This window comes from Myodes glareolus, chromosome 17 (assembly GCF_982192425.1).
Source record: "Myodes glareolus chromosome 17, mMyoGla1.1, whole genome shotgun sequence".
NCBI classification, from domain to species: domain Eukaryota; kingdom Metazoa; phylum Chordata; class Mammalia; order Rodentia; family Cricetidae; genus Myodes; species Myodes glareolus.
The window spans coordinates 47760955-47779500 of NC_142042.1; the positions used below are offsets into that span (position 1 = coordinate 47760955).

Sequence of the window (18546 nt, forward strand, 5' to 3'; positions counted from 1 at the left end):
CCCAGTTTGGAAGGCTGCGGTGGTGGTCCTGAGACAGGGGAGAATAGAATCCTGCAGTCTCTCGGCAGATCTCCTGCAGAAACGGAGAATTTATCCGCCACCAGCTTGAAAGGTGCAACTACGCAGGCTGGTGAAGTAGAGAGCGCGTAGCAGTGGAGTGTTGGGTTGTGGAACTGGCTGGACATAGAAACAATTAAACCGCATGAAAATGCAGAGAAAGCTGTCACTCTGTCACTCCCGTTCAAAGAAAAAGAGCTTTGGGGAAGTTGGTGAGAAGGGGCTGTAAGCTCTCTTGGGGCTTTGATACCTTCAGTCAGTGCAAAATGTGGATTTCTACCGTACGTGTGCTTTCTGGCAGTCTTCGGAGAACTGTATGCTTAACAAGCTTTGCAATATATGTGTTGCAGAAGAAGGACTCAGGTTATTTGTGGGGCCTGGAGGAAGCACAACCTTTGGCAGCCATCACCTTCCAAACAGGTATGTCACCCCCCATAACACTCTGCCAAAACACAGTGATCCATGAGGAGAGGACACGTAGCTCGGTGTGGAAGAGCCTCGCAAGAGCGGAGCCTCGATTCAGCTGCAAGAGCAATAGAAACACGTGTGGTGGCTCACTCCTGTAATCCCAGTGCAATATAAACACGTGTGGTGGCTCACTCCTGTAATCCCAGTGCAATATAAACACATGTGGTGGCTCACTCCTGTAATCCCAGTGCAATATAAACACGTGTGGTGGCTCACTCCTGTAATCCCAGTGCACTATAAACACGTGTGGTGGCTCACTCCTGTAATCCCAGTGCAATATAAACACGTGTGGTGGCTCACTCCTGTAATCCCAGTGCAATATAAACACGTGTGGAGGCTCACTCCTGTAATCCCAGTGCAATATAAACACGTGTGGAGGCTCACTCCTGTAATCCCAGTGCAATATAAACACGTGTGGTGGCTCACTCCTGTAATCCCAGTGCAATAGAAACACGTGTGGTGGCTCACTCCTGTAATCCCAGTGCAATATAAACACGTGTGGTGGCTCACTCCTGTAATCCCAGTACGTGGAAGTGAAAGCAGAAAGTTCAGGAGTTCAGGGTCATCCCCGGCTACTTTGCGAGTCTGATGACAGCCTGGGCTCAGCGGAAGAACATTCGCAAGTAAAGGAGGAAGGCTGCAGTTTTCGTTATGCTGAGGCTGAAGTAAGACAAACGCTTCCGCCCCCTGAGAAGAGCCGGTTACTACTGAGACACTCTTTCCTTTTCTGGGTGTCTTCCCCATTATAGTCTATGATAGTTGGTTACTTTATTTAAATATATGGGACAAATAGAGCACTTGACAATTGCTAACATAAAAAGAATATCTAGAACAGAATTTTGTCTGCTATTTTAGACAGGATAAAGCAAGCGTTTCCAGCCAGTGCCCTCATCTGTGTGAGCGCTGGACACACCCACGCAGCAACCTTAGCAAAGGTTGTTAGCAACCTTTCTTGACCTTAAGGACTTTTCGCTTTTTTCAAACCAGAAGTCTGCTTCCGTTTCCATTTTTAATTTTCTCTATGTAATTTGTTTATCGGGCTGTTTTAAAGATTTTTTTCATGTGTGTGTGTGTCTGTGTGTATCTATGCCATGTGCAGGGTAGGGAGTAATCCACAGAGGCCAGAAGAGAGCATTGGATATCCCAAAGCAGAGTTACAGACAGTTATGAGACACCCAATGTAGATGCTGGAAACCAAACCTAGGTCCTCTGGAAGAGCAGGAATGGCTCTTAACTCCAGAGCCATCTCTCCAGCCCCTATCTGGATGTTTTTAAAGAGGGTTTTGTTTATTTGTTTCTGTTTTGTTTGGTTTGGTTTGGTAGGGTCTCAATGTATAGCCCTGACTGGCCTGGAACTCACTCTGTAGACCAGAATAGCCTCCGACTCACAAAGACCCACCTGCCGCTGCCTCCTGAGTGCTAGGAATGAAGGCGCGTGCCACCACACCCAGAAAGATTTTCCCTTTGTCACTGGTTTCTTAGAAGCTGGTGTGAGATGTTGCTGGGTGTGTTGCTCTGTGTTTATTCCGTTTCGGCTTCACTGCACTTCTTGGATATCTATGCGTATAGGTTTCCCAGATTTGAAATTCTCCAGCCATTACTTCCCACACATACATGCTTCCTCCTCGTATTCTGACATTCAAATGCCGGTTCTTCTCTTCTGTAAGCGAAGATACAGCCCCAACAACAGAACAAACTGACAGTTCTACCCATTTGGTTGAGCCAGTGAGCTTTCCGGGCTTTACAAAAGCCAGGGTGACTCATAACGGCTGCATTGCCAAGGCAATGTACTCCGTCATGGCTGACAGCCCCCAAGAAGCCCAACTTCAGTTAGCCCCCAACCCCTATATACTCTAGCGTCTTCCATGAGCACATGGAGGAGGGAATGGTCAATGGAATCCCAGGTGACAGTCTTGTTACCCTCCTCCCTTCCTTCTACAAATTAAGTATTTAAAGCTCAACTGTATTCCCATTCCTGTAGACCTTATTGTCACTGTATTGGCTTATTCCGTTGCCATGACTACAGTGCTAGGGTAATCCCTGCTGGGTGATGGGAAGGAAAGGGATAATCATGTTATACTAGAGGAAAAAGGCATACCACAAACACCTCATATAAGGCCTCTAAGGGATGAGTCCAGCAGCCACAGTGGTTGCTTCCAGGATTGTTTAAACTCTATACTCAGAGTGAAGCATTGGGTGTAGGGGAAGAGGTTGCTGATACCTTGACAAATGAGGAAATAGGTACGTACCGATGACTTTCAGCAGTGAGCCCCTCACCTCCATGCAGCACCGCGACTAGAGTTCTCCTGATCACCCAAGATGCTTCCGGAAAAAGGGAGACTTAGGGCCCACTCTAAAGCTTAAAGCTAGCTACCGTCTAAAAGACTTAGTGAGAATCCTTCCTCTGCCAAATCAAGAAACAACAGCAGGCGGCTGCATGCTCCGTCCTTGACTTCACAGAACCAAGTCCTAACAACAGTCACAGAAAGTCTCTGTGGGTGAGGCCGTGGCTTAAATAGGCTGTCTCAGGATGGTTTCATTCACAAAGCTTGCGAATTAAGTTTTCCAGTACATTTCATTCTTAGAGGTCAGTTCATACCTGACATATTACAGAAAAGGCCGTAGCACAGAAACCCACGAATGCAATGGCCAGGCCAACGATGCAACTTTGTCCCCCAAAAGTGAAACACTTATTTCACCTTCCTGGACTGGGGGAGAAGGGGGTAGCTACCAACCCAGAGTAAGAATTTCGTGTATGCTAGAGAGACAGAAGTTACTATATCTCTTCATTTGTGTTTCCTGTTGGAAAACTTAGTCACACGGCCACACCTACCCACAGGGGAGTTGAGGAGACAGCCTCCAGCTGAGCTATGCAGAGGAGAATAGATGGAGCTGGGGACAGGCATGGTCTTCTACACCGCGCTGTAGGGAATGGATGGAGCTGGGGACAGGCACGGTCTTCTACACCGCGCTGTAGGGAATGGATGGAGCTGGGGACAGGCACCGTCTTCTACACCGAGCTGTAGGGAATGGATGGAGCTGGGGACAGGCACGGTCTTCTACACCACGCTGTGGAGAAATAAACCCTTCTTCAAGAACACTTTCCCTCTCAGTCTCCAGCACACACGGGGTTCACAGTGCTGGCCGTATATAAAGCCACTGCACCTCGACTAAAGGGATCCTGAGCCCTGTCGCTCATCATCCCAGCACTTTCGGGTCGAGACAAGAACAAGTGAACTTCAAAGCCATCCGCGGCCACATAGAGAGGTATAGAACAGCCTAGGCTACTTGAAACCCTGTCTGAAGAAAGAGGCCCCGGACAGTGGTGGCACACGCCTTTAATCCCATGGCTTGGAAGGCAGAGGTCTGTGAGTTCAAGGCTAGCCTGGTCTACAGAGTGAGTGCCAGGACAGGCTCCAAAACTACAAAGAAACCCTGTCTTGAAAAACCAAAAAGAAGAAGAAGAAGAAAGGGAGGAAGGGAGGGAGGGAAGGAAGGAGGGAAGGATAAAGGGAGAGAAAGAGAGAGAAAAGGTGAGAAATGGAGAGAGGAGAGGTCGCAAGAGGGGGAGAAAGAGAGAGAGAAAACACTTTACACTTTCTAGAAAGTTAAAACGTACAGTCTTATCACCAAAGACTCTCATCATTAACTCCGTGGAAAACCCTACGCACTGCCCTAGCTGAGACTGATTTTAGGGTTGTCTGTGTGTCTATGTATGTGAAAACTTTAACCCTTGTAGAAACAAACTCAGTAGAAAACCGCCTGGAACCAGATAGTGATGCCACATCCCTTTCAAGTCAACTCTCAGGAGGTGGTGGCAGGTGGATCTCTGTCTGAGTTCAAGGCCAGCCTGGTCTTCCAGGACAGCCAGGGCTACATGGAGAAATTCTGTCTCAAAAAGAAAGAAGGGGGAAGGAGGGAGGGACAGAAAGAGATGGGGGGAAACCACCTGGTGTACCTGGGGGGAAAATGTAATCCTAAGTCGGTACCTCTACAGTTCAAGTTCTGAAAGTATTCCCTCGCTGCTGTTTCAGGGTAGGATCTGGAGCCTATGAGCAGGTAGTGATCAAACGCTAGAGGGGATGCGGGCCGTGGACAGACTCACCGGTGGACAGACGCTTCCCTGGGGACGTGAGCTGTGGACACCAGGTGTTTCAAGGTGTTTTAGTCAAGCATGTGAGAAAAGCAATGAATTCATTTTCAAAGCGAAGTTCATCCGTGCAGAGGAAAGCAGCGCTGGCTCCTTCTCAGAGCACCCCCCAGCATCCGTACCAAGCCACTCGCCCACCCTTCTCGGAGCAGAGCACCCCCCAGCATCCGTTGGGAGCCATCGCCCACCCTCCTCCGAGCAGAGCACTCCCCAACGTCTATCCGCAGCCATCGCCCACCCTTCTCAGAGCGCCCACCCTTCTCGAAGCAGAGCACCCCCCCCCAGCATCGGTCTGGAGCCATCGCCCACCCTTCTCGAAGCAGAGCACCCCCCAGCATCCGTACCGCGCCTTCGCCCACTGAGGGAGCATGGGAATGGAGGGTAAAGGCCTGGCCTGCCTCAGCACCCCTTCTGCTTGTACTTTTTTTTTTTCAAATTTTTAAGTAATCAACTTTAATTGCATGATTTACAACAGTTGAAGGGTTTTGCTTTCTGTTTTCAAGTTTTACAGAACGTGGGGGTGGGGCAGAGCAAGGAAGGGAAGAAACTTGGGACATTTGCCTGTTAGGGTCACCCCGCTGGCCATCTGCTTGTCCTTTCGAGGCACCCCGAGGAGGGTGGCACTGGGCACATCTGAGTGTGATTTTGGTGTCCCAACACAAAAATCCAAGGCAGGGGCGCTCAACAGCTCTGGGCTGTGTCTAAATTTTACATTTAAGAGACAGTGTGGGAGGTCAGTTTAAACTATCAAAATAACTATCAAAATGCTATCCAAATAACTGTAATTCCTATTAAGTAAATCTTCCATGTCCCACTACCTATAGCATGGTCCTAAGCGTATTAACGCCTTTACACAGTAATTGACAGAAGGTGGGTGTCTGTGCTTTGGGACTTAAACACTTTAAGTACTTCATATTTCTAAATGTTTCCGACGTAAGTCAAAGGGCAAGTGTGCCCAAGTCTGAGACAGCTGGACGGAAGGAGCGCTGAGCCTGTGCCTCTGCGGTGTATATTGTCCCTTGCCGTTACTATCAGATGGGCTGCAAAAGCCCCAGCCGCTCCCTGTAAGAGTCAAGGTGAGCTTACTAAAGATCAGGATGTTAGGCTACCGAAGGCAAGCTAGGAGAAAAACTCGATTATGATCCATCCAGTGCTGAGACTTGCTGGGCTCAGCAGTCAAAAGGAAGACTGAGATGCTCAGTCTTATGTGAACTGACACTCCCCATGCCATGCTAATGGACAGACGTCTGAGCGGCTGCTGGATTTCACTGTCGCCACGAGACTGGCACGTTCCTATTTTAGCCTCTTTGACCAGAGACTGTTTTCTTTGCTGTGTCAGAGCTGAGCTGTGTGAAACCAGCGTAGACTGTAACATACCTCTACTACAGCTTTTAGGGTGCAAATATCTAGTCTGGATCCATGTTACCAGCACAGCACACAGCTGTGGTGTTTCTGATTTTTGACAGTACCCGTGTAGAAAGAACTAAACTTCCCTTCGCTGAAGAGAGGCATGAGGTGGTACAGAGCCAGCAATGCCCCTTCCCCACCTTCACAATCATGTCTGAGCACACAGTAGGTCAGCACAGGCTTACTGTGACCAAGATCCTTTTGTGTTGACAAAGTAATAGAGTTATGTTTGAATATCCAGATTGGGAAGTTTGGAAAAAAGTGGAATTGTTCGTGTTAGAATTTGCATTTTAATATCGCAAGAATTAGGTAGTCTACATTAATCCAAAACCGATGTTACAAATAGATGCTGATGTGTTTAAGCAGATGACACCCCATTTTAGAATGTTGTGAATACTGAGAGAGGATTTTCTAAATTATGCTAGGACATGTTTGGAGGTTGGGGCATTGACACGGACATCTTTCCCAGGGAAGATGCCATCTGCATAGGTGAGGACATGCTTCTCAAGGGGGCACATCCACTGTACGCTACAAAAAGATCAAAGGACGTTTTCACTAATATTATTTAGAGATGTTTATTCTGACAATTTTAAAAGCATACTTTTCTATTTTAAAATATGATTTCTAGGCTATATTTTTATTGGCACTTCTGCAAATGATTTCGGATCCTAAAGATGGCAGTTAATAACACTGGATTGTGAGCATGGCTCACCGAAGCCTCTCATCAGACACATACAAGGTGCTGAAATCAGGGCAGAGTCGCTGCCTTACTTAGCCTGGCTGCTCTGGGCCCTCTGACTTTGTACAAGATTAGGTCTTGGTATTTTAAATGATACAGAATCCTTTTCAGTCGGTAGAGTGTTTGCCTGGACCACACAAAGCCCTGGGTTCAGTCCCCAGTACATAACCAAGCGTGGTGGTGCACGCCTGTAACCCCAGCACTTGGGAGGTGGAGGCAGGAGGATCAGATGCTTAAGGACATTCTTGACTCCATAGAGAGCTAGGGGTCAAACTAGACTGTAGGATGCCCTGTCTCAAAAAGGAAAAATGAAAATGTGAAGAGATCTTGAAAACTGTAAAAAAAAAAAAAAGCCTTTTTTTCTTTTAGCAGCTACTAAATAATCTTGACCTATATATCATTACATAATAAAAAAAAATCACTTAGTAAGTAGCAGCATTGAGTAGGAAGGGGAAAGACTGGCTGTGATGCTATAGGCGGCAGAAATCCGAAGTCTCCTTCCCTCGTGCTCCAGAGTGTGAACTGCATTCACATTTCAGTGCAGCCCTTTCGGAGGGGTGAAGGGATGGATGCTTGGGTGCTCTCCTAACCCTTACTTCCTGCAGGGCATCTGTTGTCAGTCTCTCAGACACGAGGCTAGGTACCAAGTCTACTTTTCATTCTGCTTTGAGCTTAGAAGACAATAGACTTGGGAAAGTAGAGGCTTACCAAGTTATTCTTTTAATATTTAGGCCAAAATTTCAAGTCCAACCTTGGAGAATGTTTAGGTATGAACTGTGTTCTTCTTCCGTCCTAGAGAAAAGACCACCCGCACTCTTTAAAGCTAGTGTTCATGACCAGAAGAGAGCATCTAAAATACCTTGTTCAGAAGAATGCACGGGCCAGTCAGGAGAGTGCCTCCTGCCGCAGGCTGATGCCAAGGCCAATGGCGACAAGCCCATATAGGATGTGAAGCTTAGGAAAAGGCAGAGGAGGCCCTGAACCATCAGTTTACACTTGAATGTGAGCTCCCTTTGGTGGTGGCATTCAAGGCTCCTGAGGACAGACAACTAGTGTAGATTAACACTTTTGCTATTAAAGTCTTGACCAACAACCCTAAATGCCACCATCTCATTCCAGCATAAAGCCATGAGAATAATATCCAAACTAGATTCTTTTCTACATGTTTTTGTGTTTTTAGTTTGTTGTTGTTCTTTTTGTGTAAAACTGTGAGCCACAGAAGTTGACCACTTAACTTCCTTTGTTATTAGAAGGGGGAAAAAAATCTTCAACTAGTCTCCAAAATGCATACAAATCCAGTCTCACAACTGAAATCCCAGCACTTGGGAGGCTGAGACAGGAGAAGCAACTCCAGATTCTCATATTTCCATGTTAAATAAACCACTTTTGAAGCATGAACTGACAGTTTCATTAACTATTTCGCCGAAGCATTTCCGAACCCTTAGGCTCCCGCGTTTAGCACAAATCTCTGAGAGACACAGTGAGCTCATATGACGGGATTGTATTGCTTTCTCTACAGGTCTTTCATGCAAGCATTTCAGAAATCCAGTTCTCTTAGATGGTACGTCTTCTGAATATAACCGAGTAGGGTAGCTGGGTCTGCATTGGGTCGCTGTGCGTATTGGCTTAGCTAGGTGCTGTGCATGATGCTAGCAGATGGGCTATGAGGCTGAGATACTCCTGTAGTCAGCCTAAGTCAGGACTGCCCTGGAAATGAGGCTGTATTCCCTTCATCAGAAAACATTTACACCAACTGTTTTAAATGGTTATGGGTAGTCTCCCCACAAGACAAAGCTGATAAAAATTTTGATTTGCAATGTGTTCTGTATTTTCCAATGTGTCTGTTTATCTGACTTATCTAACTCTTTCACCAATGTTCATTGGCCAAATTCAGTGTAAGGAAAGACAGACTATAGAAGAATTTGATGAATTTTGACAATCTGTCTTGAGGGTTACCTTCCTCTATATTATTTCAGTCATTTGGAGTTTACACAGACTGTTTATGAAAAGCGTTATTAGTAACTGAGGAACAGCTCAGCAGTAAGGAACGTTCCAGCATGTACAAGACCTGGGATTGGTCCTCAGCGCTGAAAAAAGAAAATGAAGTGATTCCGTCAGTATTCTGTTCTAATACTTGGAGAATGACCTTCATGTTTATATATTTTATGTCTTATGTTTTAACTATACAGTGATAAAATCCAGGAAATGTTTTATAACAAAATAAACTTTTGTTTGTAAAATGTTTGTAATAATGTAAAAGTGGATCTTATACATGTTCAATAAAAAGCAGTATCTCAAAAGTCTAGATGTTCTTAATCTTTTTTTAAGATTTTATTTTTGTTATTTTCATCTACGTGTGTGGGGTTCACATGTCAGTGTGGCACTTGTGAAGGCCGGAAGACTTGAAAGCCCTAGGGACAGAATCAGATCCTCGACCACTGAGCCATCTCCCCAACCCTTTATCTTGTAAAACATTGGAAAGCCAGGTATGGCGGCCCATGCCTGAAATCCCAGCACTCAGAAGGCAGGGCGAATCACCATGGGTGTGACGACAGCCTGGGCTACTATTGAGTTCCAAGACAGCTTGGGCTACAGATAATTACTGTTTCCTCTGAGCCCTCGGACTGAGGTTCACAGCCTTGGAAGGTCTCTTCTACTCTAGGAGGGCCTTGCTGATCGTCTGTAGCCTGTACTGCAGCCAGACTCTAGGCAAAAGTTAGCCAAGTGCCCCCAAGTGCCCCCAGTAACTACAGATACCCTTCAGCCAATAGGACTCTTCCTAGGATATGGTTACCCTGTCTCTTTCATTGAGCAGGGTTCATGAGTAACCAGTAGCTATTCCCAATGAAAGTGAAATCAGGTTCAAATATGAACCACACAGACAGCAGCCACCCACCACTGGTAGGCTATAGTCAAAGAAACTTCCCAACTAACGTTGTGGGGAAAGGGAAAGGGAACTGGGCAGGACTTTAAAAAGCTGATATAAAGAAGTCTTCACTGTCACCTGAACCCAAATACGTGGGAAACTGGTTAGCTGTTGCCTGGGACAGTTTACCGCGGGCGGTGGACTGTGAAAGTCTCGCTCCTTCCTATTCAGCAGCTGTTAAGCTACAACTTCTGAGTGATGCAGTAACCTTATATCTCTGCCCTGGCTGAGGATTTCACTGCCTCTCACCGTGGGTCTTATGTCTGTGGACATAGCTTTTACCATTTCCAACAAGATCTTTTTAAATATTTACAAATGCTTTTGGTATTGCTACCCATATCTGTAAATGCTTTGGGTGGGATAAAAGGGCTCCCATAGGTTTTTAATTTGTTGTAAAGATACTTCCTAAAGTTCTGCTAAATAAATAAATAAATAAATAAGGATTATGGTTGTTTTTTTTTTATTTTTTAATTTCATTCAGAGCCACCCAGATCCTTGTTCAGACCTTTCTCAGCATTAGCTAGAAGGACCCTCAGAAAGGAAACGCAGCACTGGGCCCTCCTTCAATGATGCCAAAACAGCAACTGGAAGCTAATAAAGAGCTGTGGTTAGGGCTTGAGGCCAGATCCTTGCCCCCATTGTCAGGGCCCCTGGACAGGGCAGCTCATAAAAGGATTGACCGCGAAGCATCCTACTGGTTGGTGAGAGGGGATACAATAGGGGCACAGGAGGGAACTGCAGTGGCATTTCAATTGTATCTTAATAAATAAAACTTGTCTGGGGATCCGGAGAGTAAAGCAGCCACACTGGTCAGTCTTAGAGTCAGGCAGTGGTAACACGCATCTTTAATCCCAGTAATCACACTAGTTGCCATAGAAACCGGGCAGTTCATGCTTTGAATCCCAGTGGTGCATGCCTTTAATCCCAGAACTAGAGGGGATTATAAAGTGGGAGGAGACAGCTAAGACTCAGTCTCATCCTGAGATTCCTGGAGGCAGGATCGCCATTTTCCGACTGAGGTCTAGGTGAGAGTCCGTGCCTGGCTGCTTGACTTTTTGGATCTTCAGGCTGAACCCCAATTTCTCTACCTCAGCTTTTATTAATCGTGCTTCAGGGAAGAGTCTCCAAACCCATCCCCAGGACACAGGCTAACTTGGTACCAGATCATAGCAAAACCAGGCAGGACCTCTGACCTCTTTGCTACGTCTCTAGCCTGGAGCTCCCATTTTTCTCAGGATCTGGTAGTTTTCCTCTGTCTCCTGACTGTTCTCCTTTTCTTCCCTTTACCTATTGCAACCTGTGTGCCACTGTTCTAACTAGCGTGGTGTCAGCTTGACACAAGCTGGAGTCGCCTGGGAAGAGGGACTTGAGAAAACGCGCCCGCCAGGTTAGTCTGTGGCATGTTTACTTGATTAGTGTTCGACTTGGGAGTGCCCAACCCTAGAGAGAGGTGGTCCTGAGTTGTATCTTAAAAAAAAAAAAAAAATGGGCCGGAGAAATGGCTCCGTGGTTAAAAGCACTGGCTGCTCTTCCAGAGGTCCTGAGTTCAATTCCCGGCAACCACATGGTGGCTCACAACCATCTGTAATGAGATCTGGCGCCCTCTTCTGGCGTGTGGGCATACATGGAAGCAGAATGTTGTGTACATAATAAATAAATAAATAAATAGATCTTTTTTTAAAAGGGGGGGGGGAGGCTGAGCAAGCCGTGGGGAGACAACCAGGAAGCAGCGTTCCTGCATGGTTTCCCTTGATGGTGACACACTGTGCTGTGGAAATATAAGCCAAAGGGACCCTTTACTACAGCCAAAACCAAGCAGAAAAATCAAGCGAAGACAACTACTTCTCTAGTAATAGTTCATAATGCAAGTTTCCGTGTGGATGACGTAGGAAACCATCAGTAAAATTAGTCTAACCCATGTTTATGTAACCATTAGAAAGCAAACTGGACAGGGTCAAATTTAGGCCCTGGATCTGTGATACCTGGTCTGCGGGAAACCCTCTAACGAGGAAATGTCAGTCAAAGGCATCCTGATGAACTGCTTCAGATACACTCCTGTGCAATTACAGCTTGGCTAAGTGGAGGTGTCTTCTCAAACTGGTGTCCTAGCTTTGTTTTCGGTCGGTCGGTTTGGGTGTGTGCTTGCTTTGCTTAGCCACAATTCTAGTCAATGCTATAGGATATGCAGCTACTTTAGGAAAAGTGCGCCACCTTCTGGCACTGGGCCGCAGTGACTCCCAAGTGATCCTCCATCCGCACATATAATTCCATGGAATAAAACCAAAGCGTGGGGGCGGGGGGGGGAAACACATTGGATATTTTTTCAGTAGCAATTTTAAATAATTCAAAATATCTGTCAAGAAATTTGTATCAAGTCTTTTGCCCAGGCTGCATAAATAAGGTGAAATGTTTCCCTGTGGTGTGGGGTTAACGAAAGGTTCTGAAAGGGCAGGTCCATGAGAAGACCCACCGGGAAGAACTAAGTGAAGACACGATAAAGCACACATAGAGACAGGCCGGGACACAGACACCACAGTGGGAACGCAAGGGTCATATAGTGAACACCCGGGGTCCCGGGGGTCAAGGTTAATGGATGTAGATGCAGTGTTTCTAGGAGCAAAGAAACTGATTTAACCAGATTTGTCTAATGCTGGCCTGGATCACAGACTGCAGAATGAAATGGGTAGAAAAAGGTAATTACAGTGTGAAGGCAGAAGGGATGCAGGCAAAATGTATATACAATTTGGCAGGTGTAACAGGCCTCCAGACCTTAGCACAACTGACTCCATGATACAAGTGCCGTTCTGGCTGTAAAACTCAGCACACAGACAGTACCACCTGCCAAAACAAATCAAAGACCTACTCCATCAAAGTCCATAGTTCTGGAAAGTCTCGAAATGGACCAATCTTGCTCTTTGATTTCTGTAGTTCCACTTTTGGCTAACTGTTCTTATTAACTAAAATATGTCAACCCATAGCATGGGTTTTGTGCTAAAAACTCACCCTGAGAAAGGCTCAGCGCTACACTGAGATCCCAAACACCCAGGGTAATCAGTGGCCAGCTAATAAAGACTTTCTGTTGACTTAAGTGCAAGTCCTGCACATCAGCAGGAACATTAAAAACCCAGCAGATATGTCGGGGGCATGAACTTTTGCAAGGGGTGGAGTTTTTAACCAGCATTTGAGGCTTCAAAAAAGTATTATTTTCTGTACAGATTTCTATAACTTCCAACTCCTACCAGCTTGTTGTGATGTCTCAACATTGTGCCCAAATGTTCTCTCTGCCAGTATTCAGAGAGGTATGTGCCTCATATATATGTATACATTGATAAACTGTGTAGCATCCTGCTCAAGGTGGAAATGCATTGTTCTTCAAATCTTTGGAGGATTCGTCTGCCATTGCTGATGGTGTTCAGTCCATGGCTTCGTGCAGCTGCTGAACACAGCCATGGGACCAGGGATGGTGGGTATTGTCATTGAGATCCAATCCAGGGGAGAAAACTGTCTTAATTGGAATTATTCCTTGGCCACCACTGACAGGGCTGTGGACACTATGGATGCTGCAGTGCCCGCTAGAAAGGCTGTAGAAGGGAAGCTTGGACATCAGAAAAGACCAGGAACTGACTGCTGCCACGAGGAGGGGCGGCTACAAGAGTTTAAAGGACCAGGTCTCACATGCAGATCATAAGGAAACACCTTGAACTCTAAGAATGCTGGGAAAATAAGCTTCTGTGAAATCACAGAAATCTCTCCCAGTTCTTGCTATCCTTTCCATCTTGAATGTCTCCCTGAGAGCCCCGGGCCGGGGTTGGGGGTGGTGGTGAGGGTGCAGCTGGGAAGTCATGAACCCTTTAAGAGGTGGAACACCATGGAAGATCTTACATCGTTGGGGGTGTGCCTTTGCAGCATTGAGACCGTGGTTCCTTCCTCTCTTTTGCTTCCTGGATGCCAAGGGCTGTACTATGAGGTCTGGCCACCATGGGCTGCCATGCCCCAGGCCCAAAACAGAGCAAAATGATCTCAGACAGGAACTTCCAAGACCGTAAGTCGAAATGAAACCTTTGTCCTTTTAGCTACCTCGGGTATTTTGTCATGACAGCAGAAAGTTAAGCTAGAGCCTGGAAACGGGAGCCAGAGGCCATGGCTGGTTACCTGTTTCACATATAGTCTGGGAATGTGGGCCCTGTTGGGTGCCAAAAACTAAGGCAAATGTTTAAGTAAAATTCTGCCTCCTACAAAACCACATTCTTTGTTGCCACCGAGCAGTTTACTCATTGGAGAACAGACATCTTGAATTCCTATGCTTAAAACTATGTGGTTCAGGGGGTGGCTCTGTGTTTAAGAGTGCCAACTGCTAAGATGATCTGGGTTCAGTTCCGTTCGCCCACATGGTGGTTCATGACTGACTGCAACCCCAGTTCCAGGGGGTCCGATGCCCTCTTCTGCCCTCAGGCACCAGCCGCATGGCAAAACACTATACACATACAAATTAAACAAGTAAATAATTCCCTAAAAGCTGTGTGGCCCATTCAAGTGAAATGGGGTGGGGTGATGGTGGGGTGAGAAACAATGTTAGTCCTTGCAAAACTGGGATCTACCCTTAGTGAATCGAGAACAAGGAATATTTGCTAGTTGTCTCTAGAAAGGGATAGGAAGGGCTAGCTCTTGAGGAACATTCCTTTACATTCTCAAGACTAATGGAGGTGGGGGATGGTCAGTGGTTTAGAGCACTGGCTGCTCTTCCAGAGGACCAAGGTTCGATTCCCAATTCTTTGTGACAGTTCTTATGTGACTGTCCTTGATTCTAGTCCCAGGGAATCCTATGCCCTCTTCTGGCCTCTAAGGGCACTGCATGCACATGGCTCACAGACACAGATGCAGGCAAAACACCCTACACACAAAATTTTTGAATACAGCAATTGAAGTTTATAATTTATAACATGAATTTCTATACACAACTATTAACATTTTGCAAAAGAACATGTTGTCAATACAGAATGGAGTACATCCAGCTGCATTTATAAGTTGTTAATAACAAAGTCGCATCAAAAATATACAATAGGGGCTAGAGAGAAGGTCCGGCCGCTCAGAGCACCTGTTGTTCCTGTACAGGACTGGGATCCGATTCCCAGCTCCCACATTGGATGGCTCACAACTGCCTGGAACTCCAGCTCCAGGGAATCCACTGCTCCCTTTAACCTTCACAGACACCTGCACATACATGTGCGTACACATACTTAGATACACACAAATATCCATAAGACTTAAAAGGCAAATATTTAAAATATATAGTAGTAAAAGAACAAGGATAACAAGTGTAAAAAATTCAGACACTTAAGCCATTTGGTGGGGAGTTGATATAAAATATAGACAATCAACTGGATTCTATACAGAATAGTAGGCGGAACCTGCTCTTCAGGGAGCAATCGATAGGAGAAGCCAGGAGTCCCCAGGAGGCCATGAGATTGTGGGTATTGAAGATAAAAAGAATTAAGGCATTGCTAGCTTTACTTTTTCTTTCATAATTGAAATCGTAAGGCTGTTATAGGAAAAGTAACTTGCACAGTGCTTGTTCCTTTGTTTGGGTTTTGTTTTCTGTTTGTAGGCAGGGTCTATGTAGCCCTTGCTGACCTAGAGCATGGAATATAGGCCAGGTTAACTTCAAATTTCTCTCTGCCTCCTGAGTGTTTAAACTGCAGGTGTGTGCACCACATACAACAGAATCTTTTCTTTTGTGCTGCTAAGGGATCAAAATCAGGCCTCGAGCAATCTGGGAATAAGGGGATTTGGAACTTAGGTGCTGTTCTGTGTGTGCTTTCAGGGAGATTTAAACATAACCTTCCCCATCAAGACTGCAACCATCTGGGGGTTGGAGATGTAGCTCAGATAAAGTGCTCGCCCGGCATGTATGAAGCCCTGGGTTCAATCCCCCAGAGTTCTGCAGATGACAGGTATGGTGCCACAGGCCTGTGATCCCAGCACTTGGGAGGTGGAAGCGAGGGGCTCGAGGGGCTACATGCGGAGTCCAAAAAAACAGTCTCAGACACTTTAAATTCAACCAGAGCTTATGCTTGCAAGAAACCGACTTCCTCTCTATCCATCAACTTCTCAGCAGGAACCAGTGCTTAGCCCAGAAAATACAACAGCAGCAAATATGCTTTGCTCAGAATATATGGACCATATACTCCTAGTGGGAGCTCCCCAGCAGGGCAAAGAAAGGAGGGGGTTAAAGGTACACAAACCCCTGTGGCTGGGACAGAGCTCGGCAAAGCACCTGCTTAGCATCTGCAGGGGCCTGGATTAGATCCCAGCACAGAGAGAGTCTTAAATGTCGCCAGATAATAGATCCTAAAAGAGCCCCCTCGTTCCAAGGCTTGAGAGGTTTCAGAAGGGAAGGTAGCATGAGGCCTTGGGGCCTCAAAAAGTGCAAAGTTCCCACCAGACTGGGAGGGGATGGGAAGGAAGAGGTCTGTCATTCAACACTGAACTTCAGCAGAAAGGTTCAAATGAGTTGTGGTATGAGAGAGAGTGGAGGTCTCACAGGTGACAGGTTAGGGGCGAGGCCTGGAGGGGACATGGTTTCGGCAATCACCATTCTGCAGTGTCTGTCTGTGTGTCTGTGCATATGTGTGTGTGTGTGTGTGTGTGTGTGTGTGTGTGTGTGTGTCTGTGTGTGTGTCTGGTTAGGAGCAATGTAAAAGTCGCTCTGTAGAGAGCAGAGGGCACCGGGCGAGTGTGAGGTAGTGTGATTGCACTGTTCTGTTTCCAGAAGGCTGCCAGGTGCTTGGCCATTCAGGCTGAAAAATAATTTTGATTTCTAACTACCACAACACTTTCTCATCAGCACGTATAAGAGCTTCCCGCTGTGGCTATTACACCTCATTTTACACAGAATTGGGACAAAACTCCCCTAGCAAATCTGATTGTTCTCTGCATTTGATTTTTATTGTGTGGGGGGAATATTTATTTTTAGCTTTTGTTTTTCTTGAGACAGGACCTCATGTAACCCAGGTGGCTTCAAACTGACTATGCAGCCGAGGATGACTCTGAACTTCGGAATCTCTTGTCTCCACTTCCCAAGGGCTAGCATTGCAGGCACATCCCCGCTGCACCCGGCTTGCATTCTGAGATTATAGCAGTAGGGGTTGCGATCTCTAGTCTCCTCGCTCTTTAGAAGGATCATCCCTTGGGTGCTGCTAAAGGATAAGGGTGTGGCTTCAGAACAAGGGCCTGAGCTGGGCTCAGGGGTAGAACATCTGCAGAGCACACACGGAGCCCTCGGGTACAGACCCAGAACCAAAGGAAAGAGAAGAGAGCCGATAGCCACAGACTGAGCCTTTCAATGTGCAAAGGCGTTTATCAAAGCTGGGAAGAGCAAGCCAAAGGCTGGAAGTGTGGCTCAGTGGTAAAGTGCTTCCCTAGTGCGTACACAGGCTCTGGGGAAGAGGGAGAGGTAGGCACAGGAAATGCAGACACACAGGAAAGTGTTCCCAATAGCACTGGTAAGCACATAAAGGGTTTGTGGGCGAGGGGTTATCGGGCCTCAAGGGAACTGATGGACTAACTTTGGAGGAAGATACGATCGAGGGCTTTACCATGGCTAGAAAATGTGAGTTCTGCAAAGAGCCATGATGGGCAGGGGACGCTGAGGGAAGCCTTGGGCACAGACATGGAAAGGTGAAGAGGGGCTTCTGGGTGTGGAAAGGAATGCACACCTCTGTCTAGGTCGTGTGCACCTGTGAGCACCTGGGGCACATGGAAATCTGATGGGTTAGTCTAGAAGAGTCAAAGACGGCATCTGGTTGGCAGTGCCTATGGGATTAAGATGTTTCTAATCCCATTAGTGAAAGCGTTCTCACCAAATCCACTGATGATCAACCCTTGAAGACTCAGCTTAAGGTTAAGTGTCCACAGAGCTCTTGCCCAGGGGGCAACTCTGCAGCCACAGAACAGCCCCAGACTAAGCTCCAGGGAGGTCACCGCTATCCGAGTGGCACAGGCAGGTGTCAACATGTCCATTTTCTTCTGCTTCCTTAGGAGGTGACTGAGTATGCATGTGGCTTCTTAGAATATCACTTCTCAACTTCCCGCACTGTCACACAGGAAGTGGCAGCAGTGTTGCCTAGCAACAAGCCATAAAGCACACTGGGCAGCTAAGGAGCTCCACCTCACTTTCTTTCTGCTAGTGTAGGTTATGCAAGTGGGAGCCCCAGGTTAATCCACCGTCTCCGCCACAGTTACCAAGATGGACATCAGGGACTCTGACACCGTGGAGCAGCCGTGCCTGGCTGACTCACCTCTGGACTCCCATGCCGCACACAAGAATATCCCCTTGGGGCCCCTTTTCTCTTTCCTTAAACAAAGCCACATTTCTCTCTCCCTGCAGCCATTCCCACCCCAACTCCAGTCAGAGAGCTTTGGGAGGGTATTCATAAGTGCGTGAGGGTGTAGCTCAATGGTAGAGCCCTTGCCTAAATGTGCAAAGCTCTGGGGTTTAACCTCTAGCACCACACACAATGCAGACAGTGATTACTGCAGATTTCTATACCCTTCAAAAATCACCCATCCCATATTCCTTTCTCATAACATATTTTTGAAAAGTAAAAGGATAATCCTAGATTTTAAAGCTACATCACCCCTGGGAAAAGTTGGGCAGAAGAATTGGTTTTGTTTCTGAGATAGGGTCTCACCAGGCAGTCTAGGCTGGTCTCCAACCCACGATCCTCGTGTCCTCCATCCAGGTGCTAGGATTATAGGTAAGGGCCTCTATGCCCAGCCCTGAGAAAGGTTCAAGTGGCT

The 18546-nt window shown here is 46.6% G+C and overlaps 1 protein-coding gene across 3 annotated transcripts in view; it reads left to right on the forward strand.

Annotated features, from left to right (window-relative positions):
• The window catches only part of Eeig2 (EEIG family member 2), a 60610-nt gene extending 51486 nt beyond the window's left edge, over positions 1-9124 (forward strand). For all 3 annotated transcript variants that reach the window (XM_048443538.3, XM_048443537.3, XM_085677810.2), the window contains 2 exons: positions 408-477; positions 4560-9124. In XM_048443538.3, coding sequence (XP_048299495.3) covers positions 408-477; positions 4560-4602 — 113 coding nt within the window. In that variant the 3' untranslated portion in view covers positions 4603-9124. The remainder of the gene's footprint in view (positions 1-407; positions 478-4559) is intronic.
• The last annotated feature ends 9422 nt before the right edge of the window (positions 9125-18546 follow it).